The sequence below is a fragment of the Salpingoeca rosetta genome, assembly GCF_000188695.1.
Source record: "Salpingoeca rosetta unplaced genomic scaffold supercont1.2, whole genome shotgun sequence".
Lineage (NCBI taxonomy): Eukaryota > Choanoflagellata > Craspedida > Salpingoecidae > Salpingoeca > Salpingoeca rosetta.
In genome coordinates, this window is record NW_004754932.1 from 244,098 (window position 1) to 267,760 (window position 23,663).

At 62.8% G+C, this 23,663-nt stretch overlaps 3 protein-coding genes across 3 annotated transcripts in view; 2 read left to right on the top strand and 1 right to left on the bottom strand.

Annotated features, from left to right (window-relative positions):
* Window positions 1-19,917, top strand: part of PTSG_00638 (fibropellin III) — a 21,856-nt gene extending 1,939 nt beyond the window's left edge. The window contains exons 2-5 of the mRNA XM_004998050.1: window positions 1-17,175; window positions 17,441-17,574; window positions 17,778-17,909; window positions 18,146-19,917. The exon at window positions 1-17,175 is cut by the window's left edge and continues 837 nt beyond it. Of these exons, the coding sequence (XP_004998107.1) occupies window positions 1-17,175; window positions 17,441-17,574; window positions 17,778-17,909; window positions 18,146-19,558 (18,854 nt within the window). The 3' untranslated portion in view covers window positions 19,559-19,917. The remainder of the gene's footprint in view (window positions 17,176-17,440; window positions 17,575-17,777; window positions 17,910-18,145) is intronic.
* On the bottom strand, window positions 19,804-22,451 carry PTSG_00639 (uncharacterized protein). Its single transcript, XM_004998051.1, has one exon. It carries the CDS (start codon window positions 22,245-22,247, stop codon window positions 20,196-20,198), a length of 2,052 nt encoding a protein of 683 aa, XP_004998108.1. The 5' UTR covers window positions 22,248-22,451; the 3' UTR covers window positions 19,804-20,195.
* A 28-nt stretch (window positions 22,452-22,479) lies between these two features.
* Window positions 22,480-23,663, top strand: part of PTSG_00640 (uncharacterized protein) — a 4,191-nt gene continuing 3,007 nt past the window's right edge. The window contains exons 1-3 of the mRNA XM_004998052.1: window positions 22,480-22,749; window positions 22,987-23,465; window positions 23,618-23,649. Of these exons, the coding sequence (XP_004998109.1) occupies window positions 22,491-22,749; window positions 22,987-23,465; window positions 23,618-23,649 (770 nt within the window). The 5' untranslated portion in view covers window positions 22,480-22,490. The remainder of the gene's footprint in view (window positions 22,750-22,986; window positions 23,466-23,617; window positions 23,650-23,663) is intronic.

Genomic DNA, 23,663 nt, shown 5'->3' on the forward strand with positions numbered 1-23,663 from the left:
ACCAGGACGCCCAGTGCAGCCCTCGCAAGACGTGCCTCCTCATCCCAGACGGTACCCAGGGCACCGCCTCCCTGGACACCGTCCTCGACTGCGGCCTCCCCTACATCATGAACAACGCAAGCAAGGCCATCTTCACCACAGCCGCAACCTGCGTTGTCGAGGAGTGTGACCTCACCCCCATCCTGGAAGGCATCACCTGCGGCTGCCCAGACGGCTACGAGGGCGATTTCTGCGAGACGGACATCAACGAGTGCGATCCAGACCCGTGCTTGAACGGCGGCACGTGCACAGACCTGATTGGCGCCTTCTTCTGCGCCTGCCCCACCGGCTTTGATGGCGACCGCTGCCAGACACGCCTCAACTGCACCACAGAAAGCATTGCCAACATGTGCCAGAACAACGCCACGTGTGTGAGTGAGCCCCGGGCTTGCCACCGCTACTGCGAGCCTTCGATCGACGCATGCGCGGCAAACGCAGACTGCAGTGGCCCGCAGGATGCCACCTTACTTTGCCTGCAGGCAGTTGCCCGCGCCGGGACAGACCAGTGCGACGAGGCCTGCCTTCGCGACTGTGCCCAGCGGTTTAGCACCCAGGCTGGCGAGGCGCTCTTCGAAGATGCGCTGCAGTGCATTGTCGACGACTGCCCGCTCCTGCCGGATTTCCGCTGCCAGTGCCCCACTGGGTTTGAGGGCGTCTACTGCGAAACAAACCCCGATGACTGCGTGGAGGGTATGTGCCTCAACGGCGGCACGTGCGTGGACGGCGTCAACACGGCCACCTGCACCTGCCCTGCCAGCTACACGGGCCCCCGGTGCGAGACCCTCCTCAGCTGCGAAGCCGACATGTGCCAGAACAACAGCACTTGCACAGACCTGTTTGACGTCCCCGCCGCCATCGCCTCGTGCTCGGAGACATGCGACAACGTCTTCTCCGCGTGTCTGCAAGACGACGCAGGCGCCCTCTCTTGCTCCTCTGCATTCAACTGCCTGCTTGTGCCCCTCTCAGACCAGGAGCACACGTGCGAGCTCGACTGTGTGCAGGAGTGCGGCAAGCTTCAGCAAGGCACCACCAGCCGGCAGCTCTTTGACGCCGCCGCAGAGTGCGTGTTTGTCAACTGCGTGCCAAACCTCGTGCCGTCCGGGTTCAAGTGCACCTGCCCCGCTGGCTTCACGGGCGACCTGTGCGACGAAGACATCAACGAGTGCGACCCAAACCCATGCTCCAATGGTGGCACGTGCCTCAACCTGCTGGCAGCTTACGACTGCGTCTGCCCTTCCACCACCTGGGGCGACAACTGCCAGAACCTGTGCGACGTTTGCAACACCACCGCCGCCGCCGCTGCCGCCGCCACCCAGTACCAGAAGCAGGCGTGTACGCCCACCAGCAACACCGTGTGTGCGCCACTCACCCCCTGCCGCGTTGGCGAATACGAAGCCGTGGCGCCCACGCCAACCTCAGATAGGGTGTGCGAGCCCATCCCGGTTGCCCGCTGGTTCCCTCCCACCACCGTCAGCGTGTCAACGCCTGCGCTCCCTGCATCAACCACTGGCCTGACGCGGCTCTCCGCCACCTCCACGCGCGCCGCCTTTGGCTTCCTCCTTGGCGGACCCGTCGACACGCCCGCCACCATTTCCGCCAGCATTGGCCCCAGCACTGCCTCAGAGCAGGTGCGTGCGGCAAGGGAGCCGGCCTCGTCCGTGACCGGCCAGCTGCTCTCCCCGACACGCGTCTACTACGACAAGCCGTACGTGCATGCGGTAATTCAGGTGCGCGACGCGGCACAGAACACCCGCGTGCAGTCCAACACGGCTGTCTTCGTGGAGGCCACCGCCCCTGCAGCCCTGCGCGTGCTGCAGGATGTCAGCCCACGGCAAACGTGCGTCGTCGATAGCACCTCCGGCGCGTGCACGGTCCAGCTCGCCCTCCCGCAGGCGTGGTTTGCTGCGCAGGCAGAGGAAACCGTCTCCATCGCCTTTGGCATCGATGGCACCAGCAACGGCGTTCTCGCCGATGTGGTGCTCGTTCCGGGTGCAGATCGCGTCGTGCTTGCGTCAGAGGTCGTCGTTGAGCTGCCGACGCACACGCTCTTTCCAAGCAAAACCTTCACCGCGCCCATCCGCGCCAAGAACGACATTGAGCTCGCCCTGTACCGCCTCAGCGTCGACATTGATCAGACGGGCCTCGCCTTTGACGCGGACAGCCCCGCGACCATCTCCGACCGCTGGTTGCACACGGTGGAGGCCACGCCCACGGGCATCGTCATCGTCGGCACGCTTGCGGAGGAAAACGCCGCGCCAGACGTGGACCTGCTGGCCACACTCAACCTGCGTGTGCTGGAAACCACCGCCACCACCCAGCCGGACGCTGCCCAGTTCAGCATCAACGTCACCGTGGAGGCGCTCGGCAACGTGCGCAGCGAACCCGTCGCCGTGCTCGGTCGCCCAACCCCAACTTATGCCACACACAGCCACCGCCAGCAACAGCAGGGCGTGCAGTTTGGGCAGGTGCACGTTCAGCCAAACGCCCTCGTCACTGTCATGCCGTACGCTGGGGCAGGAGACTTGCCCAACGTGGCGCGCCTCACTGGCCAGCGCATCTCGCATGCACTGACGGTCTTGGGCGCGTATGCCGACGGCACAACGGCTGCGGTGAGCACATCATCAGGCCTGCTGTCCTGCTCCACGCTCAACCCCGCCACGCTAAAGGTGTTTGCAGACTGCAGCGCAGTCTACTTTGATGGCGATGAGACGGCCGGCGCCGACGGCACCAGCATTGCCGTCCGCGTGATTGGCCTCGGCGTGCTCGTGCCCGTCACCTTCCGCGTGTGGCTGCCGACCGCTGCTGAGCTGACAACGGACGCGGTGGGGCCAAACCTGCAAGCTGTCGCCGGCCTGCGCCACCCCGCCCGCAGCTGTCAGCCCGTGTACCAGCAGACACAGCTCTTCTGCCCATGCACGTTTTCAACGCGGCTGCTGGACGGCAGCACGATCACCCGCCAAGTGGATGTCCTTCCCCTTGTCCTCGCTCACCTGCAACAGACCAACGCCAGCGTGGCGAGCGTGAGCGATACCGGCGTGGTGGAAGGCCTGCTGCCTGGCACCACCACCATCTCCTTGCCTGCCCCCTCCATCGTGAGTGCAGCCACCGTCACCGTTGGACAGGGCGCAGCAGTGGGTGTGCGTCGCATTGACGCCTACCCAGTCGCAGGTCTCGCACTCAGCTCCCTTCCCAGTAGGGTGGACCGCCTTGCAGCACACACCGTTGACATTGGCATCCTCTCCAACATCACGGTCGAGTTTGACACCGCGTACGTGACGGTGCGAGCCGTGCTCAACGACACAACCACGCTGCCGCTGGACGGGTTCCCTGGCCTGAACATCACCTCCCTTGACGCGAGGGTTGCGCGCGTGCTGGCCAACCCGGCCACACCTCAGCGCTTCGAGGCCGTTGGCACAGGGTCTGGTGACATCCTTCGCGTCGACCTGTCTTCCACAGAAGCTTGCGATGCGGCCAACACTGTCATTGCTTCTGGCCTTAGCCCGGTGTTCATCTCCTTGCCGCAGCCGACAGCGCTTGTGGTACACAGCTTCAAGAGCACCCTTGCAGAGGCAAATGACGTGGTTGCGCAACTCACGTCGTCCTCAAAGCGCATCTCCACCAGCACCACACTGGGGCTGCGGCTGGTGTTCCCGGCGTACGTGACAGATGCCAGCACGGATGCGCGCGTGGTGCTGGACACGAGCAAGAGCGGTGGCCTGTTCACGGCGCAGCGGCGCGCCAGCGATGGCCGCGTCCAGGTCACCAGCAACAGCGCCGGCCTCACGGGCACAGGCACCCTGACCATCGGCTTCAGCCACGTGAGCGTGACGCACAGCATCAACATCACCGTTGTCGGCACGGCGAGCGTGGAGGCGCGGCTGCGGCCGTGGCCCGCGTACGCCGGCTCCCGTGGTGTGGAGGTGCACCAGCTGCAGCAATACGCAGACACGGGGGTGTGGCAGGAGGCTGTGCTGGAGACGGTGCTGGTGCTGACGAGCGGCGAGCGCGTTGACGTGAGCACGGACGGGGCTGTGGTGAGCTACTCCGTGGTTGCTGGAAGCGATGTGGTGCGTGTGAGCAGCGGCACGGTTGTGTCGTACACGGGTGCTGGCACGGCGTTTGGGAACGCGAGCGTGGAGGCGCGCGTGGCTGGCGCAGTGAGCCAGTTTGTGGCGCGGGCCGACGTTGCTGCCACCAACACGTCTGTGCGTGTTGTTGGGTTTGAGGGCCTGACGCTTGCGGGGACGGTGGTTGGTGTGGTGGGCCACGTGTCACGGGGCCAGGTGGACGTTGTGCTGAGCGACGGGCGCAAGTACGCTGACCTGATTGATGTGAGCGGGAGCGGGAGCGCACGCATTGGTGGGCTGGTGGCGTTCTCTGTGAAGGGCGACAGCAGCGGGGCCGTTGCGGTTGACGGCGCGAGTGGCGCAGTGACGCTGCTTGGGAATAGCGCTGTTGAGCTTGAGTATGTGGTGCGGGCCACGGTAGGAGGCGCGATGGGGAGCCGGATGTTTGCTGCGAACCTGCAAGCCGGGGATGGGGATGTTGATCTGGGGTCGCTGTCTGGGGTGCCGGTGCCGGCACAGCAGCCGGGCGCCACATTCGACGTGCCCGTGCGCCTCACCAGCACAGCCAAGGTGGTGGCTGGTCTGCGCTTGGAGGTCACCTATCCACCCGATGTGCTCGAGTACGTGAGTGCGACACAGGGCTCCGCCTATGGCCAAGGCCTTTTCCTGGTCACCCCCAACGATCCCCCTGGCGTGCTCCTCTTTGGCGGGACGACAGACGGCGTGTCTGGCTCCTCGCAGGAAGTGGCCGTGCTTCGCTTCCGCGTTGCGGATGACGCTGCTCCGCCTGCCCTCATCACACTCGGCGGCACCATCATCGAGCTCATTGACGATGCATCCCTCGACATTGTGGCGCCTGACACCGCGTTTGTTGCTGGCAACGTCTCCATGGTCATCCTCGACGGCAACCTTCGTCGTCGCCGCAGCGCTGCTGGCCTTGACGTCAGCGACAGCGATGACGTGGGCTGGAGCCGGAGCCTGCTCCCTGTTGTTGCGCCACGTGAGCGCCACCGCCGCGCTGGCGATGCCCCGTGCACGGGGCTGCCGTGCGCTGGTGGCCGCCATTTGGGCGATGCGAACGAGGACTGCTGCTTCACGCTCGCAGATGTGCGCTTCGTGCAATCCTTCCTGGCCAAGCGCACGTTTGACCCCAGCTTTGGCAGCGACTACAGCCGAGACCGCTATGAACAGATGGACGCCAACATCAACGGGCGTGTGGATGACTTTGATCCCGTGTACCTGATCCGCGTCCTCTTCAAGCAGCTGCACTTCATCACCAACGTGACGGTGACGCCGGTGGCGCAGTCGCCTGCCTCCGGAGCAGATGCAGCCGTGGCGTGCCAGCTCAGGATCTCAGCGACGCCCCTGGGTGCTGGCAACACCGTCCCCGATCCAGAGCGCACGTTCCTGTTCTTCGACGTGGAATCACGCGACACGGGCCTGCGCCCGGCCCTTGACAATAGCGCAGTCACCCGTGGTCAAGTGGTCGTCGCCGACAAGGGTGCGCCAACCTTCAACGGCGCCATCTTCCAAGCTGAGGCGGCGGTTCCCTCAGGCGGTGATGACATGGGAGACAACGAAACACCCGTGCCACACAGCGTAGACATGTTCACCAGCCTTGACCTCGGTGACGTTGGCCTCACCATCCTGCAGGTGACGGTGGATCAGAGCAGCCCGCCGCAGACATCAGACTCGCGTGCTGTGCGCATCTCCAACAGCACCGGCGCCGTGGAGTTTGGGAGTCCCTTCATGTATCAGCTGCAGCTTGGACCCGCCACCTCCTACACGTTTGACCTGACGACACCATACCACCCGCTCCAGCTGTTTGCCAACCCCACGTCCTCGCTCGAGTGCTTTGTCAGCCTTCCGGCCTGCGACACGAACGTGTTCTTCGAGCTTGACCCGCCAACGCTGAGCAGCGCACGCGTGTGCCAGCGCGTGCGTGAGTGCAACACGACTACGCAGTACGAGACAACCGCGCCCACGCCCACATCCGATCGCGACTGTGCCCGCATCCGCGGCCCGTGTGAGCCGGGCACATTCCAGGACGCCGCGCCCACACCAACAAGTGACCGCGTGTGTGACAACTGCACCGTGTGCACAAGCGACATGTACACGAAGACAGCCTGCACCATCTTGCAGGACACGGTTTGCGCCAACCTGACCGCGTGCCAGCCAGGCGAAGTGGAGCTAGTCCTGCCCACGGCCACGTCAGATCGCGAGTGCGGGCGCATACCAGACGCGACATTGCCGCTCGCCACCGTCAACAGCAACACGGGTCTGGGCTACCTCCTTGAGCAACAGCTGCCAACGGTGACGCCGGCAGGCACACGCGGGCAAGTGGGTGTGTTTGTCGATGCACTCAACGCCGACAACGGTAACCTGCGCGCTGTGCTTGGCGACTCCGAGGCGCAGGCGGCGTTTACCCTCCAGCGCAGCCCCGCTGTCAGCGTGGAAGCGCAAGTGGCCACGCAGCGGCTGTGGCACGATGCGCCCCAGGTCAACGTGCACCTTGTTGTGCGGGATGCCTTGCACTCAACAAACACGCAGCAGACGCAAGTGTCCATCGCAGTCACGCCGGTCGACTTCACTTCGTCCGTGCCGGCTGTCACGGCATCCTGCACCACGCGCAGCGCCTGCTGGGCGCGGGTGTCGGTGCCACAGGAGTGGTTCTCCAACACCACAGAGCGCGCTGTGCAAGTGACGTATGGGCTTGGCTCCACACCCACACAGCAGGTGTCGTCGCCGCCACTGCCGCTCTCCACAGCGCCGGCTTCCTCTCCATTGATGGCCACTGGCGCTGCTGGGAGCGGTGGCGTGTGGTTCAGTGCACCGCACAGGCCCGTGCGACCCGGCGCAACGTTCCAGGTGCCCGTGTATGCGCAGGGCGGTGACTACCCCGTGAACACGTGGCAGGTCCGCTGCAGCGTGGCTGACGATGCAGACAAGCTGGTCATCACGCAGATGAGCGTGGACAGCGCGTGGGATGGACAAGTGCAAGGTGAGGGCACCAGCACCGTTGTCGGCAACGGCCTGCCACTCGGCGACCGCCCCGAGCTTGCGCCAGAGCAAGAGCTCCTGTTCACCCTCACGGTTGCGGTGCAGCCACAGGACGCATGGACACAGGGCGCCAACGCAAGCGCCACAACAGCGGCGGAGGTGGCTCTCAGCTGTACGGTGTTGAGCTTGTTCAACGTGGAGAAGCAGCAGCCACTCGTGACGCCAGTGGCTGCCGTGTCATCGGGCCGCGATGGCGTGCGTGTGGGCGACGCGAGTGTGTTCCTCGCGCCAGCACAGACCGTTGGCTTTGCTGCCATGATCCCTGCCGCCCAACTGGTGAACAGCGCCGTCTTGACGGGCGAAGCCGTGAACTCGCCAGTGTCGCTCGTTGCATTTGATGAGGACAGCACACCTATCACTGTGTCCAACAACGACGGCGACGTCGTGGCGTGTGCTTCCCAGGATACGGATGTCGTCGGTGTGTCGTCTGATTGCACGCGTGCTCAGCTGTTGGGCGTCGAGGCCCGTGGCTCTGCCAGCGCAATGCTCACCTTCACGTGGAGGGACCTGCGGGCCACAGCGGCTGTTGCAGTTTGGTACCCGCGCCTTCCGCTCTTCCTGAACATCACGGACACCACCATGAACCGCGTGTCAGCACCTGGTGCGTGCGATGCTTGGTACCAGAGCACCCGTCCCCGCGTGACAACCGTGCTTGGGCTTGCTTCGTCCAACGCCACCACAACGAGCGTAGACGTTGACGTGACGCACCTGGTGCAGCTGGTGAGCAGCAACACAACAATTGTGGGCGTGACGGAAGCGTTTGGCGCCACCACCCTGGTCGGGCGCAGCGCTGGCGCTGTTACCGTTGTTGCTACGGATGCATCTGGAAACGGCGTGTCCAACAGCGTGGCTGTGAGCGCCGTGGACAGCCCGCGCGCGTTCATTGCAAACGTCCGCTCTGCAGTGGTTGCTGATCTGAGCATTGCCAGCGTGCCTGCCACGGTTGCGACAGGCGCCGATGCCTCAGCTGCCTTTGCCTACGCCGTCGTGGCCACGCAGCAGCTGACGCGCGAGAAGCAGTTTGCCGACGTTGCGCTTGAGCTCGTGTTCACCGACGGGCACACGCAGCCGCTGGCGGAGTCGCAGGTGAACCTGCGATCCCTGGCGCCGGGCGCGATTCGCGTGTACACAAACACGAGCGAGCGCACTTCCACCACGCAGGACATCCAGGTCCTCTCGTCCATTGTAGGCGAGGCCGTGGAGGCAGACATTGTGGACACGTCCGAATGCGGGCGGCTGTTTGGCGACGACAACGTGCTGCTGACACACACCATCAACGTGGACGCGCAGCTGCCACTGCCTGTGGATGTGGAGGTGACGGCGAGCGCGCGCAAGATTGCCTCGACGCAGGACCCTGCCGGGGCCTTGCTTGCCACGGAAACGACGCTGAGCGTGGCGCTGGTGTTTGCTGATGGCCGCAAGCAGGTGATGACCACAGACGCACGCACGCGATACACAGTCCTGCCCGCCACCGGCGAGGGTATGGGTGCTCAGGCCAGTGAGCTGCTGACGGTGGCGCAGCGGAGCGACGACACCGTGGTCGCCTTGGCCGCGTCGCCTGCCCTGGCCGGCGTGGCGCGCGTGTTCGTCAACTTCACGCACGTCAACGTGACTGGGGAAGTGAGCGTGGAGGTGGTCCGAGCACAGGGCGTGTCCCTGGCCATCCGCCCTTACCCGTCGTTCTCGGGCTCCAGCCAGACCACCGTGACGCGCTTGGCGCTGCTCGCCAACACCGATGTGTATCAGCAGGCGCAGCTGGAGACGCGCGTGGCCCTGAGCGATGGCACGTCGCAGGACGTGAGCACACACGCACTTGTGGAGTACGGCGCTGAGGCAGACCCGGCGAACGCAAACACAACTGGCGTTCTCGTCGTGGGAGGAGTCAGCCCGAACCGCGTGCGGGTGCAGGAGGACGGTGTCGCCGCAGTATCGCTCCCATTCAACGCCAATGTGACGGCCGTGTTTGCGGGCGCCCTTGTGGCAACGCCGCAGCCACTCGCCGTGACAGGCGAGCGTACATTTGTCACAGCCATCACCGACCTGTCCTTCCCATCCACCCTCACGGGGATCCAAAATGCCACCACCGCCACAATCCAGGCTGCGGTCACCTTTGATGACAACACGCAGCTGCGCCGGTCGCACCTGTACGCCAGCGGCGTGCTGCAGGTGCCCGGTTTGCTCTCCTTCTCCACGTCTCGGCCTGCTGTTGCCAGCGTAGACGCCAGCTCAGGCGTGGTTGCGCTGCACACCAACTTCCACTCGGCCGTGGAGTACACGGTACATGCTGCTGGGTCCAACGGCAGTGACGTGGTTGCCAGCGACACCTTCTTCTGCAACTTGCAGCCTGTCTCAGGGGACGTGGACTTGGGCAGGACCGCTGGCAGCCCGCTGGGCGCGCAGCGCGTGGGAGACGAGTTTGACGTGGATGTCCGCGTGCGCAGCGACACCGCGTTCACCACGCTCCAGCTCAACGTGCTCTTTGATGAGCGCGCCCTGCAGCCCATCAGCGTGCAGCAAGGAAGCCAGCTCAGCGGCATCTTCTCATCGAACATTGCCATCCCCGGCACGGTTGTGATTGGTGCCTCTGTGACGGGGCTCTCCGGCACGGTTGTCGTGGCCTCCGTTCGCTTCAGGGCGCTGCAAAGCGGCGTGTGGGCTGTGTACGGCGAGACAAACACGCTGGCAGATGCTTCCGCCACGTCGCTCATTGCCAACCCAGATGACCCTCGGTTCACCGCAGGCGACATTCAAGTTGCTGTCGTTGACAACAACGCGCGTCGCAGGCGCAGCGTGCTGCATGCCGAAGCTGTTGCGAGCCCTCAAGCACAGCAACAGCAGCAGCAGCAGGCACGCGCGCGTCGTGCCACTGAGGTGTGCCAGCCCGCGTGCGCTGTGGACGAGTGGCCCTGTGCAACGTGCCCGAATGGGAGGCAGTTTGGCGACGCAAACGGCGACTGCTGCTTTGATGCCAACGACGTCACGTTTGTTCGCCAGCTGCTCAACCAGATCCAGGGTGACACGAGCCACCCCGCCTTCACTTCCCTGGCACCCTTCCAGCAAGCTGCCGCTGATGCTGACGGCAACACCAACGTCAACACGGAGGACGCGTTTTACATGCTGCAGGTCACCACCTTTGTGTTCAGCTTCTTCACACACGTGCAAGTCCAGCCTGTGAGCGCTGCCACAGACTGCGAGGTGCTGCTGCGCACGGGGCTGCTCTCCATTGGCGCTGGCCGCGTTGCCGAGGCGCCGGCACCGCCCAACACCTACGTGCTGTTTGACGTGGAGAGCCGCGACACCAACCTCCGCGCTGTCTTGCTCAACGCCAACTTCTCTGCTGGCGAGCTCGTGGCCTTCAAGCCCTCCCCACACAACGGCGCCATCTTGCGCGCCGCGTACGAGGGCGATGGCTCGTATGCCCTCTCGTTTGCGGCCTCGCACAACGTCTCGGGTATGGGCGTGAGCCTGTTCCAGGCTACCATCGCCGCTGATGGTGTGAGCAACCTGTTCACCGGCGATGCAGACCGCCGTGTTACGCAGGAGTTCCCGCCGTTTGCGCTGGAGTTTGACGTTGGCGACAACAGCGGCCTGCACGGCGCCGTGGATGTGCAGTCATACAACCCGCTCGTGAGCGTGACCGTCAATGCCACGACTGAGGCGTGCCTGCCCCCAACCAAGTGCCCCAGCAACCACTACCGCACATCCCCGCTCGGCGTGCAGCCACTCACTTGCGAACCTTACACGGTGTGCGCCGATGACGAGGTGCTCGTTCGCAACGGAACAGAGACAACGAATGTTGAGTGTGAGCTGCGCGCGTTCTTCCCACCATACCAGGTTGCATCCAGCATCGATGCCCTGCTCTTCCTCAGCGCAGCCCACAACAGCACCACAGACACGAACGGCAATAGCGGACCCAATGTTGCTGCTGCTGCTGCAACCAGCATCGCATCTGTTGCGCGGGCGGCCCAGCTGCCCACGTTCCCGAGCGCAAACCGCTACAGGACGGTTGGCTTTGCAGAGCAGTTTGGCACCAACCCCTTCCCGCCTGCGCTTGATGTGCATGCACGCGTTGGTGCTGACCAGGAGGGCGGCGATGATGCGAGCGCAGCGCTGTCGGTGCCTTGCACAACCACTGAGCGTGTTGCACCGGTTGCGACGATTGGCGCCGTGGTGCTGGACGAACGAAGCGTGTACGAGGACAGCGCTGTTGTGCGCGTGTACTGCACTGCGTTTGCGGCGAACGGCCGAAGCGGCGACGGCGTGGAGCCCGTTGAAATAACCGCAGTTGTGACCAGCGCAAACAGCTCCGCCGATGCACCGCTGCCAGTGTCTGCGACGTGCACTGCTTCCCCAGCAACAGGCGGTGCATGCATTGCAGAGGTTGCCATCCCTTCAGCGTGGTTCTCCGCGGACAGCGATGCGATGGACGTGGACGTGACTGTGACTGCTGATGCGGTCAACGCCACAGCTGTGTACCTTCCCAGCGCGGCCACCATTGTTCCGACGACCGCGTCCTTGGATCTGTCCAACGACGCCATGCTGGTGCTGCCGCAGCAGCGGCTCGCACCAGGCGAGACCGCCGCGATGGCGCTGAATGCCAACACGGGCGCGTCTGTTGGCGCGTTTGCGTTCAAGGTGTCCGTGTCTGGTGCGATGTTGGAGGTGACAGGTGCGCAGGTGAGCTCCCGCTTCACAGCACAGGTGACCCAGCTTGCCCCGGACGAGTTGGGCATCGTCGGGTACCTCCCACCCGGTTCCCCCTTCGTCACATCAGAGGCTGGCACCGAAAGCATTGCCTCCATCACCGTTCGCGCCATTGATCGGCAGCGCAACGTCCAGGTTGCGGGTGCTGTGGCGCTCGAGATTGTCTCCCTCGCCAGCGCACTGCAGCAGTCTGTGCGGCCCCGCGGTGAGGCAACGCCAACGGTGGGCCTCACGTTTGATCGTGACGGCGTGCGTGCTGGTGCAGGTGCCCTTTACATCGCCTCGCCACAGCCTGTCGCCGTCATGGCACGAGCTTCCCGCTACACGTTGTGGAACAAGCTGCCACTCGCTGCGGCTGGCGACCAGAACGCTGCGGAACAGACTGCCACGACCATTGCCCTCTACAACGTGTTGGCAGATGGAACACTCGCCGAACGGGACAACAACGACAACAACGACGACGCCAGCAATGCCACTGCTTCGACCATCACGTGCACAGCAACCAATGGTGACTCCGTGAAGCTTGACGTTGCCACGTGTCGCCGCCTGCTGTTTACGCAGAACACGTCAGCGCCCAGCCCCGATGTGGTGGTCAACATGGCGCTCACAGGTGATGACTCGGATGAACAACAACCCGTGCCAATCTTGAACCCGGCGCTTCGCTTCAGCGTGTGGCAGATGGTGGATGGCCCCCACGTACTGCTGGACGACAGCGTGCTGAACACGCTGCCAGTGTCTCTGGCAACATGCTCCGACGTATCAGCAGCGCCCGTGTTCCAACGCACGCGTGTGCGGGTGGCTGCCTCCTTCTCGGACGGCGAGGAATCCACACCACTTGCAGACGTGACGACATTTGTTCACACGCGCATTCGCAGTACCGACGCAGCTGTGGCGACTGTATCCGTGTCTAGCGTGAGCGGAGACGCAACCTTCATCGCCGTTTACGCACAAGGTGCATCCCTGGGCACCACTGACATGGTGCTGGACAGCGCGTTGGGCGCGGGGCAACCAACATCGCCTGTGGCAGCCACCGCACCGCTGCGTGTGGTCGCAGATCCAGTCAACATCACACGCTTGTATGTCAGTGCAACGCAAGAGCTGGCACTGGACACCGCGTCACCTGCCGCGTGCGGGGCAACAAGCCTCATCGAAGCGCGCAGCAAGGCAGGGCTGGACCGAGAGGGCCAGCGCGCTGTGCTGTCTGCGTGGATGCGCACGAGTGATGACCAGCTCGTGGACGTGTCAGCAGCTCCATTTGTGGTCTTCGCCAGCAACAACACCAACATCCTCGATGTGCAAGGCAGTGCGGCGGTGGCAAGTGCCGCCAGCGTTGGTTCGGACTCGCCCATTGCAGTGAATGCGCTGCTGTTCCCGACTGCGTGCACAAACACCTCATCCAGCGCCATTTTGGCCACCGGCGAGACGCTTGTGCCCGTGTTTATTCCACAGCCAACGGGCATCGAGATCACCCTTGGCGATGCGGAGCTCACACTCGAAGGTGATCCGCTCACGCGCGTGCAAGCCGGCAGTAGCAGCAGCAGGCGGCCAACCAGCACCACGCTGGGGCTGCGGCTGGTGTTCCCGGCGTACGTGACAGATGCCAGCACGGATGCGCGCGTGGTGCTGGACACGAGCAAGAGCGGTGGCCTGTTCACGGCGCAGCGGCGCGCCAGCGATGGCCGCGTCCAGGTCACCACCAACAGCGCCGGCCTCACGGGCACAGGCACCCTGACCATCGGCTTCAGCCACGTGAGCGTGACGCACAGCATCAACATCACCGTTGTCGGCACGGCGAGCGTGGAGGCGCGGCTGCGGCCGTGGCCCGCGTACGCCGGCTCCCGTGGTGTGGAGGTGCACCAGCTGCAGCAATACGCAGACACGGGGGTGTGGCAGGAGGCTGTGCTGGAGACGGTGCTGGTGCTGACGAGCGGCGAGCGCGTTGACGTGAGCACGGACGGGGCTGTGGTGAGCTACTCCGTGGTTGCTGGAAGCGATGTGGTGCGTGTGAGCAGCGGCACGGTTGTGTCGTACACGGGTGCTGGCACGGCGTTTGGGAACGCGAGCGTGGAGGCGCGCGTGGCTGGCGCAGTGAGCCAGTTTGTGGCGCGGGCCGACGTTGCTGCCACCAACACGTCTGTGCGTGTTGTTGGGTTTGAGGGCCTGACGCTTGCGGGGACGGTGGTTGGTGTGGTGGGCCACGTGTCACGGGGCCAGGTGGACGTTGTGCTGAGCGACGGGCGCAAGTACGCTGACCTGATTGATGTGAGCGGGAGCGGGAGCGCACGCATTGGTGGGCTGGTGGCGTTCTCTGTGAGGGGCGACAGCAGCGGGGCCGTTGCGGTTGACGGCGCGAGTGGCGCAGTGACGCTGCTTGGGAACAGCGCTGTTGAGCTTGAGTATGTGGTGCGGGCCACGGTAGGAGGCGCGATGGGGAGCCGGATGTTTGCTGCGAACCTGCAAGCCGGGGATGGGGATGTTGATCTCGGGTCGCTGTCTGGGGTGCCGGTGCCGGCACAGCAGCCGGGCGCCACATTCGACGTGCCCGTGCGCGTCAGCGCTGGTGCCAGTGTGCTGGGAGCCCTTGATCTCGATATTGTGTACGACCCCACCATCCTTCAGGCGGTCTCCATTGCACAAACGTCGTCCTTGTGGGAAGGCGGCGTGTTTGTGGCTTCTCTCAACAGCCCACCGGGCGTGGCATCCTTTGGCGGCCTGTTGCAGAAGAATGCTGCGGTTGGCGTCCTGACCGTCGCCACGCTCCGCTTCCGCGTTCTTGCGCCTGAGAATGGTGCCAACTCTACTTCTGGATGCATCACCGCCATTCACGGCGTTGTGAACACCATCGCTGATGCCTCATCACAGCAGCTGACCATTGGCGCGCCCACACCGCGTGCTATTGTTGCTGGCAGCGTCGATGTTGTTATCGGCACGGCTGCAAGCAACGCCACCACCACACCATGCACGGCCAGCACCCCCGGTCGTCGTCGTCGTCGTCGTGACAGTGCCGTCGACACCACGGCGACTGCTGTTGCTGCTGCCGCTGCTGATGGTCGTGTTGCCCGTGACAGCGAGTCACTGCTGCGTGCACGGCGTGCAACGCCATGCGACCCTGCATCGTGCCCAGAGCCGCGCATGCTGGGTGATGTGCTGTGCGATTGCGTGTTTGACATCAAGGACGCGGGCGCCCTGCTTCGCTTCCTTGGCCGCGAGCTTGTGGATCCCGCCGTGAACCGGTCTTCGCTGTCGGCAGACGAGAAGCGCGTCATGGACGCCAATGTCAATGGTCACATTGATGTGCTGGATGTGTCCTTCCTTGCAGCCGTCAACTTTGACCTGCTGCGCTTCGTGTCTGCGCCGCGCGTGCGAGTGCTGCCGTCCCCGGACGGCTGCCTGCTGGAGGTGTCTGTGCTCGCGCTCACTGCGTCGCACCAAGCTGCGAGTCCAACCGACACTGCAATCGTGTTCGACATTGAGCCAGCAGCGGGTTCCGGCGACGCACAGCGAGCCAACTGGACACTCGCGGAGCCACTGGCTGGAGATCTGCTGTCACCGGGGAAACCAGACGGATACGCGGGCGCGTGGATTCAGGCCGCTGTCCCCTTTGCCGTTGCGCCGTCGCTGTATCGCACGGTGATTCCCTTGGGTGACACGCCACCGACCAACATCAGCGGGGGCGTCTCGGTTGTGCAGCTGACCGTGTCGACGGAGGGCGCATTCTCCCCTGACCGGCTCCTGTTTATGACCCGTCACGTGGACGATGCCCCTGCTTATGACACCGCGCTGGATTCGCAGCTCGCCAACGTCACCTTTGCCGCTGACAGCAACGGTCAAGCACGGCAGGGCGCCCACGTGGCGGCTGCCGTATCAAAGCCCCAGGGCTACTCGCCGCTGGTGGGCGTGGTGCAAAACACGAGCGTGTGTGATCAACCCGGCAGCGTGGACGAGAAGCCCCTGACAACGTCGTTCCTGCTGCCGCTGGACTATGACGCAATTGTGGGCAATGCCACGCGCCTTGCTGCGCTGGAGGCGGCTGTCCTGGACGGCCTGTGGCGGTTTGCGGGGGTGCCGCCGTCGCTGGTGGTGCGCATCACATTCTCGCGCGGCAGCGTGGGCGTGGATGTCGTGCACGCTGACGGCCGCTCTGCAGACCAAACCGCGTATGCGGTGCAGCAGGACCAGATGAAGGTCAACTTTGAAGGCTCGCAGGTTGCTGCGTCACCAATGCCGTCTGTGACCACGACCGCTGGGCCGGGAACAACAGCGCCGCCTGCGACTGGTACGACGACGACGACGATAACCGCCGCGTCGACATCGTCAACGGTGTCGCTGGCGCCACCGGGAGCGGAGGGGTCCACTGCCCTCATTGTTCCCATTGTCCCTGCCGTGGTTGGCGGCGTGGTGCTCATCATGCTGGTTGTGCTGCTGCTGGTGCATCGCCGGAAGCAGCGACGCAAGCGGGATGTGGAGCTGCAGGCGCACGAGGACGCACTTCGGCGCGAGCAGCAGTTTGGCCACATTGTCGCATCGCCCACCAAGGACCGCCACAGCCTGTACCTGGGCGTGGCCACTGGCCTGGACCACCACGAGGTGCCAATGAACCCGCTCCACGAGGACAATGTGCAGCAGGACGTGGGCCACTATCGCGGACTGGATGGTGCTGCTGGCCGCCTGCCGAGCGTTGGGCGGGCCATGCGCTTGCCTGCGCGCAGCACGGTGTCGCCCATGCAGTCCCCAAGAGGCAGCAGGGCTGGCACCTCTTCCGTATCATCCACCCCCGGGCACTCGAAGGAGCAAGAACAACAACAGCAGAAGCAACGAGGAAGCGAGGCTGCAAGCTCGTTCTCGCCGCTGGAGTCGCCCACACGGCGGCCGTCTGCGTGGGAGTTTGCATCGAACCGGGAGGTGGCATCTGGCATTGCGCGCCTGACGGAAGGCCTCGTGTACGGGATCAACCGGGGAGCACTGCAGCTGCAGCGCAACATCTCTGGTGGCGATTCCCAGCTGGACGCAACCACAGATTTCATCGACCTGAGCGGCAGCTTGCCTGGCGATGCGCGCACGGATGTGTTTGATTTCCCCTCCGAGGCTGGCGAGACAACGACTGACCCGCGCACTGGCGGGATTATGCTCCGTGATGGCGCGGCCACCACATACGCACGCCTGCTCAACCCTGCGCCTCAGCCCATGTATCAACAGCAGCATGGCCAGGGGGAGGAGGTGAAATATGCCGAGTTGTCGCTTGTGGACACGGAATCCTACACTTTTGACGTCCAGTACCTGGATCACCGCACCCACGTCCACACGGGTGCGTTGTTTGTCGTTGTGGGGGCATGTTGTGGAGGTGGGAGGCGTTAGGGGGAGGGGGGTCGTGAGGCCGCACGGTGTGACTGTACGTCCCGCACTTGCGTGTGCGTGTGCGTGTGTATGCACTAGTGTTCCGTTGCGATTCCGCTTTCACGTCATTTACTTTGCCTTTTCATTCGCTTGAACCCCTGCCACCGTTTGTTCACCTTCACATTCACATTCACCCTCAAATTCACATTCACACACACAACCCCCCCCCCCTACAGAGGTGCACCGGGCGTGCTGGAAGGAGCTGCAGGAGACGTTTATGAGCATTGTGCATCACACCGTCACCCCGCAAGCGGCGTTCCTCACCCTCACGCCTGAGGCGCTCAGGATCAAAGGGCAGCCAGAGGAGCCGGTACGCTGCTTGCGTTTGTGTGTGTGTGTGTGTGTGTGTGTGTGTGTGTGTGTGTGTGTGTGTGTGTGTGTGTGTGTGTGTGTGTGTGTGTGTGTGATGTATGTTGTGGAGGCATGCCCCATGTGTATGTTGCATTTCGTGGGTCACAGCAAGTTGTACTCATCAAATTTACTACGTTTTCGTTGCACCCGTTTGGACTGCAGTTCTGCAGCTGTGCCCTGACATCCATTTGCGAATGCCGTGTGGAGACAGCACACGTCTTCATCGGTGTAGAAGATGCTGTGGACCCCAGCTTGATTGCATGCCATGTCATTCGCATGACAGATGACGACTCGGTACGACCGTTTTTGCTCTGTGTTTGTGCCCTGTCTGTGTGTTTGCATGCTGTGTGGCTGTGTGTTTGTGTACTCTGCGATGACTCTCTTCCTTTTTTGTTTTCTTTGGCAGCCGTTGCTCTGACAACACCTGTTGCTCACATAACCTCACTGGAACTCACACACCCTCCCCCTCCCCCCTCAAAACAAACAAAAAAAAAAATACCCCCCGTCTTCCATTTTCCATTTGCCTGCAGGCTCAGCGGCTGTTTGGCTTGTTGGCGATTGCGTGCCACAAGCGGTATCGTGAGCTGAAGGGCAGCGAGCTGCTGCGAGCAGAGCCCGTCTTCTCGTCCATTGCAGTGGATCCCAACGCATCGCTCGTTGACACGAGTCAGGTCACTGTTGACATCACGGACGACGACGCCTGGGCAGCGCCCACGTTTGACGACGATGACGATGATGAAGAGCGCCACGGCCAGCAGCAGCGTGACGGCGGGTCGTCATCGGACAGCGACACGGACGAGGATGACTTTGACGGCGTGATTCGCGCGCTCCGCGCTGCTGACGAGCTGAAGCGACGAGAGGGTGACCAGCACGCCGCTGAGGCACAGAGCCGCCAGCCAACGCAGGCGTTTGTGACAAGCACCCCTGTTGCGACGCGCGGTGTTGGGTTGGAGCAGCACGGCCAGTTTGAAGAGTCGTCCATCATGTCCAGCTCGCGTGACGCCAGACTGGAGACGGTGATGGAGGAGGACGAGGAGGACGAGGAAGAAGCACGGCGAGCCGCTGCAGAACGCAAACGCCAGCGCGAGGCGGCGTACACGTCGTCTGTGGGCACGGCGGCGGAGCCGACACGCTCGCAGCACGTGGACTCGGTGCATGCTGGCACAGCGGCGACAGGCAGCAGCCAGCAACCCGAGGATGACGATGATGACGTGTGGAACCTGGACGAAGTGGCAGAACTTGCGCTGGCAACAGACGACATGTCGCACCCGTCTGTCACTGGCGCCAAGCCAGGCTACCTCGACGTGTCCCCACAGCAGCAGCAACAGCAGATGCAGCACGCAACTGGTGACAAGCGTGGGTATTTGGATGTGGCGCCAAAACCAGGGGCTGCGACGACACAGCGCCCGGGTTACCTGGACGTGACACCCAAAGCACAGCAAAAGCGCGGGTACTTGGACGTTGCACCAGACCAGCAGCATGTGCGGGCTGACACTTCACCAGGGTACGTGCACGTGCAGCCGCAATCGCCCGCCACACCTTCGTCCTCGTCCACCGGGCTGCAGACACACGTGCCGCTGTATGCGGATGTGTCTGGACTGCACGACAGCCGGCGCAGTGAAGAGCCAGCGTACATCAACGTGAGCGTGGCCATGCCGGAACACCACCAGCATCAGCAACAGCGTCACCCTGACCAGCCATCGTTCAACCGAAGCGGCGACTTCCCGTTTACACCAGAGATCAGACCGCCGCCGGGCTTTGAACAGCAACAGCAACAGCAGCAGCACGAGTCCACACCCATGGCACCGTCGCAGCGCGCAGCACAGCACCACCACCATGGTGGTGGTGGTTATGGCGGTGGCCATCACCACAGGCGGGATATGCATGGTGAAGACGAGGAGGAGGATATGAACGACTTGAGAGAGATGTTGAGGGACATGTAGCAGCGTAGCGTCTGCATTCTTCATGCTTGTCTGTGTGTCTGCGTGTGTGTGTGTGTCTGTCTGTGTGTCTGTCTGTGTGTGTGTGTGTATGAGTGAGCGAAAGAGAGAAAAGAGGTTTGTAGTGTTGCTTGGCTTGCGTTGTTACACAAATTGTTGGGATGCTTGCGTTGACAGTGCCGCAAAGAAGCAAGCCTTGTTGATTGCGCACACACGTGTGCTTGTGTTTGTTGATCACTTCATGCTACCTGTTTCATTGAGTTGAATGGGTTGTTTACTGTACATAGATTGAATAAGGGCATTCACAATACAAGGGTGCATATGAGCAAACCCTTAAACGCACTTGTACATGCAGGGCCGAGCTATTTTGTCGTCAGCGAGAGCTTGGTGGTGATAAAGACGAAAATGTGGCGTGAGGTGGCAGGTCGTAAGCATATAAACAAACAACACCTGCACAGAACTTCACATGTGCGGAGCTGATGCAGCTTGCACACGCACAACTCAAGCTCGACACAGTTGGTACACGCGAGCATGTACACACGCGCACGCATGTACACGCACGCAAGCATGTACACGCACGCATGTACACACACGCACGCAACTCATACACACACGAACATGTAACTCCAACACGCGCACATTAAAAGTTGAGCGTGGGCGATTGCGCCGTGTCGTCGGTAAATGGGGTGGCAACCTCCAGCCTGCCTGCCCACGATATCAGGTCGTCTGCCTCTGCATCCGTCCGCGACGTCATCGGCCGCGGGGACACGGGCGTGTGGTGCTGGGCGTGAAGTAATGATGGAGATGGAGATGGGGGCGGGAAGTGCACGGGGGTGCTGGCTCTGCTCGCTTCACTCCCCACGCTGCTGATGCGGCTGAGGCGCGGTTTGCGGGGGGAATGGCGGTGGTTGTCGCGATGCAGCAGGCTCGTGTGGCTGGCGTTGCGGCTCAGATCTGGCTGGGGTGATGTCGATGCAGACACGAGCGAGGTGACAGACCACCCCGACGACACCTTTGGCAAGTTGGGAATCACGACAGTCGCAGGTGCACCCCGGCGCGGGCTCACGGGCGCGGCTGTGGCATTGGAGGGGGTGGCTGTGGGCGTGGTGGTGAAAGTGTGTTTCGTTGGCGATGATGATATGACTGGAGCAGAGCGGAGGGCGCGGGCAGATGCAAGCGGGGTGGAGGCTACACGTCGCCCCATCCGCGAGCCGGGTGCACTGCCCGCCTGCAGCAAATTCTGGCGCGCTGCAGGGTGTGGCCACATGCGAACACCAGCACTACCACCGCTGCTGCTGCTGCTGGTGCTGGTGCTATTGCGGTGGTTGTGGTAACTGGCGGACGAAGCCGTGGACGTGGTGTAATGCTTGCCTCTTGTGGCCGTGCGACTGTGTGGGTGTCGGTTACGGGTTCTCTCGTGGTTGTGCGTGCGCCCACTGTAACCGCGCGTGTCAAATCCGCGCGTGTCAAATCCGTAGCCATCACCGTCAAAGTCGTCAGGGCGGCTGTCCCCGTCAGTGATACGGCGCGTTGACCCGGTTATTTTCCAGGACGCACGGTACTCTTCATAGTGCACGGGCACGGCTTGCAAGCGGCGTTGCTGTGTGGCGGGGCGCTGCTGCGACTGACGCGTGGTTGGGCGCGATGCGCGCTGATTCTGCTGTTGCTGCTGTTGCTGCTGTTGTTGTCGTTGCTTGCGAAGGCGCTCCTGCTGCTGCATTTGTTGCATGCGGTAGGGCGGCAGCCCGGCGTGCACGCGCAGGCTGGCCTCTGAGCACTGCTGAACGAACCGCTGGTAGGCGTCGCGCTTGAAGCGGTACAGGTTTGCTGCCGGCGCGTTGACGGCGGAAGGGAGATGGGGCTTGGACAGCAGTCGCTGCACATCGCGCAGCAGCTCCACATAGGAGTTGGCGGGTCGCTGCGAGGGATTGCGCCCAGCCGGTGGTGGTGGTGGTGGTGGTGGTGGTGGTGTGTGTGGCGTGCACGGCGGCGCGCGTGAAGGCGAAGGCGAAGACGAAGACGGCGTGTGGTGTGGGTCATCTCCATCGTTGTTGACCTCGGTGTTGGGTGTGATGCTGCGGCGTGCGCGCGCGTGGTCACTCAGCGGCGTCCGTGGTGGAGGTGCTGCCTGCATTGGTTGGGGCTGGTTCCAGCGCTCAAGCGTGGGCATGCACACGAGGCCGGTGACTGGGTGGACGTTGGGGTGGTAGGGGATGGTGAGGAACTGCACGCGCGGCGGGACGGCGGGAGATTCCTCGTCGAAGGTGAGCTGCAGCCTGAAGCACGCCTCGGCGTAGTCCTGTTTGGGCAACCCCGAGATGAGGACGCTCCAGTTGAGCCACACTTTGGACGGCGGTGCCTTGCTGGCCCTTGCCGCAGGAGATCCAATGTGGTTGTGGTTGTTGACGGTATCGCTGTCGTCGTCGTTACCGTTGTCGTTGTCGTCATGGTGGTCGTTATCGCTGACGTTGACGGTGCCCCTGCCCACATTTTCGCCTGCTGCCTCTGCTGTGGTTTGCTTTCTGCGTTCTGTTGTTGGTTCCTGCTGCACGTCGTCGTCGTCGTCGTTGTCGTCGGCATGATTGTTGTCGTGCGCGTCAATGGACGGTGACATCACCAGGACACCCGGGATTGGATGCAAGTGCAACAGCTGGCGCTCCCGGCGTGCATGCAGCACGCCCCGCGCAAGCATCCGTCCTGCGTGTGGTGTGGTGTGTATTGTGTGGGCTCCGAGTGGGCTTTGAGTGGGCTCCGAGTGGGCTCTGTGTGGGTGGGTTGAGAGGCGAGGACGCACCAGCGATTAATTGTATGCTTCGCTGGGGTGAATCGTCTCTTCGGGCCCGTTCACAGCGAGTAATTGTGATTGCTGGCGAGTATTGGCGAAACTGGTGGTCGGTGTGCGTTCGTGGCGAGTAATTGTTTTCTGCTGACTCACATGTGCAGCGATTGGCGCGCCGTGTTTGGCGCCAGTTGCCGTTCGAAGAGAAACCGTCCACTGGATATGGCGGAGTCTGATGTGTGCTTTGAGTGTGGGGGGAGTTCAACGTACTGCAACGAATGTACACGCTGTTCAAGGGTGCTTCACAAACAGTGTGCGGCCCTAATGCGCATGCAGCATGGAGCGGTCACGTTGATCTGTGTGCAGTGCATGCAGCCACATGAGGAGGCTCCGGCTGGGTTCATTCCTCCTTCACGTGAGTGTGTGTGCATGTGCATGTGTGTGCATGTGTGTGCATGTGTGTGCATGTGTGTGCATGTGTGTGCATGTGTGTGCATGTGTGCATGTGTGCTTGTGCTTGTGCTTGTGCTTGTGCTTGTGATTATGTGTGTGTGTGTGTGTGTGTGTGTGTGTGTGTGTGTGTGTGTGCATGTGTGTTGGATCGTTGCTGTTGCAAGTCGTAACTGAGTTGCGTTTCGTGTGTCTGCTTCAGATATCATGGGCTCGTTTCCGCCTCCCCGCAAACAACCACAAGTGCTTGTCCCGGAAACCCAGGACTCAAGTGCGTCGCAGCGTGTCCAGTCCCAAGGCTCGACCTTCGATGAGACGCAGTCCCAGGATGGAGACATCATGGCACCCCGGTCTTCGCAAGCTGCGTCTCTTGTGTTTGGAGGACGCCCCCTTCCTCTTTCCCAATCACGGGTGGGCTCTTCTCGAGCACGAGTGTCTGCTTCTGACTCGCAGGACTCTAATACATCTCGGCGGCGTGTCCAGTCCCAAGGCTCGACCTTCGATGAGACGCAGTCCCAGGAGGGAGACAGCATGGTACCCCGGTCTTCGCAGGATACAATGAACCCCACCCAATCGTTATTGGCGCCTCGCGAAGAGCCGTCGTCGTCGTCGGCTAAACGGTCCAAGCGAGCAGGCGGCAACAGGACCAGGGGGAAGGACGCCAATCCCAGGGGCCCGCTGGTATCGTGCCCTATGTGCCCGTGTGCCTCCGTGCATGCCCGATTGTATGTCTGTGACTTCGTCTGTGTCTGTATAAGTGTGTGTTTCCATGTATGTGCGCGTGCATGCCTGCATTTGGCTGGCCACGCTCTCATGATTGTGTTCGCTTGCAGATTCCCTGGACCAGGCGTTTTGAGGGGATGACGTTGGACGAGGCGC

What these genes read in the sequence shown, in the direction of transcription:
- PTSG_00639 (XM_004998051.1), bottom strand. Translation starts at nt 22,247, where the DNA reads ATGCTTGCGCGGGGCGTGCTGCATGCACGCCGGGAGCGCCAGCTGTTG.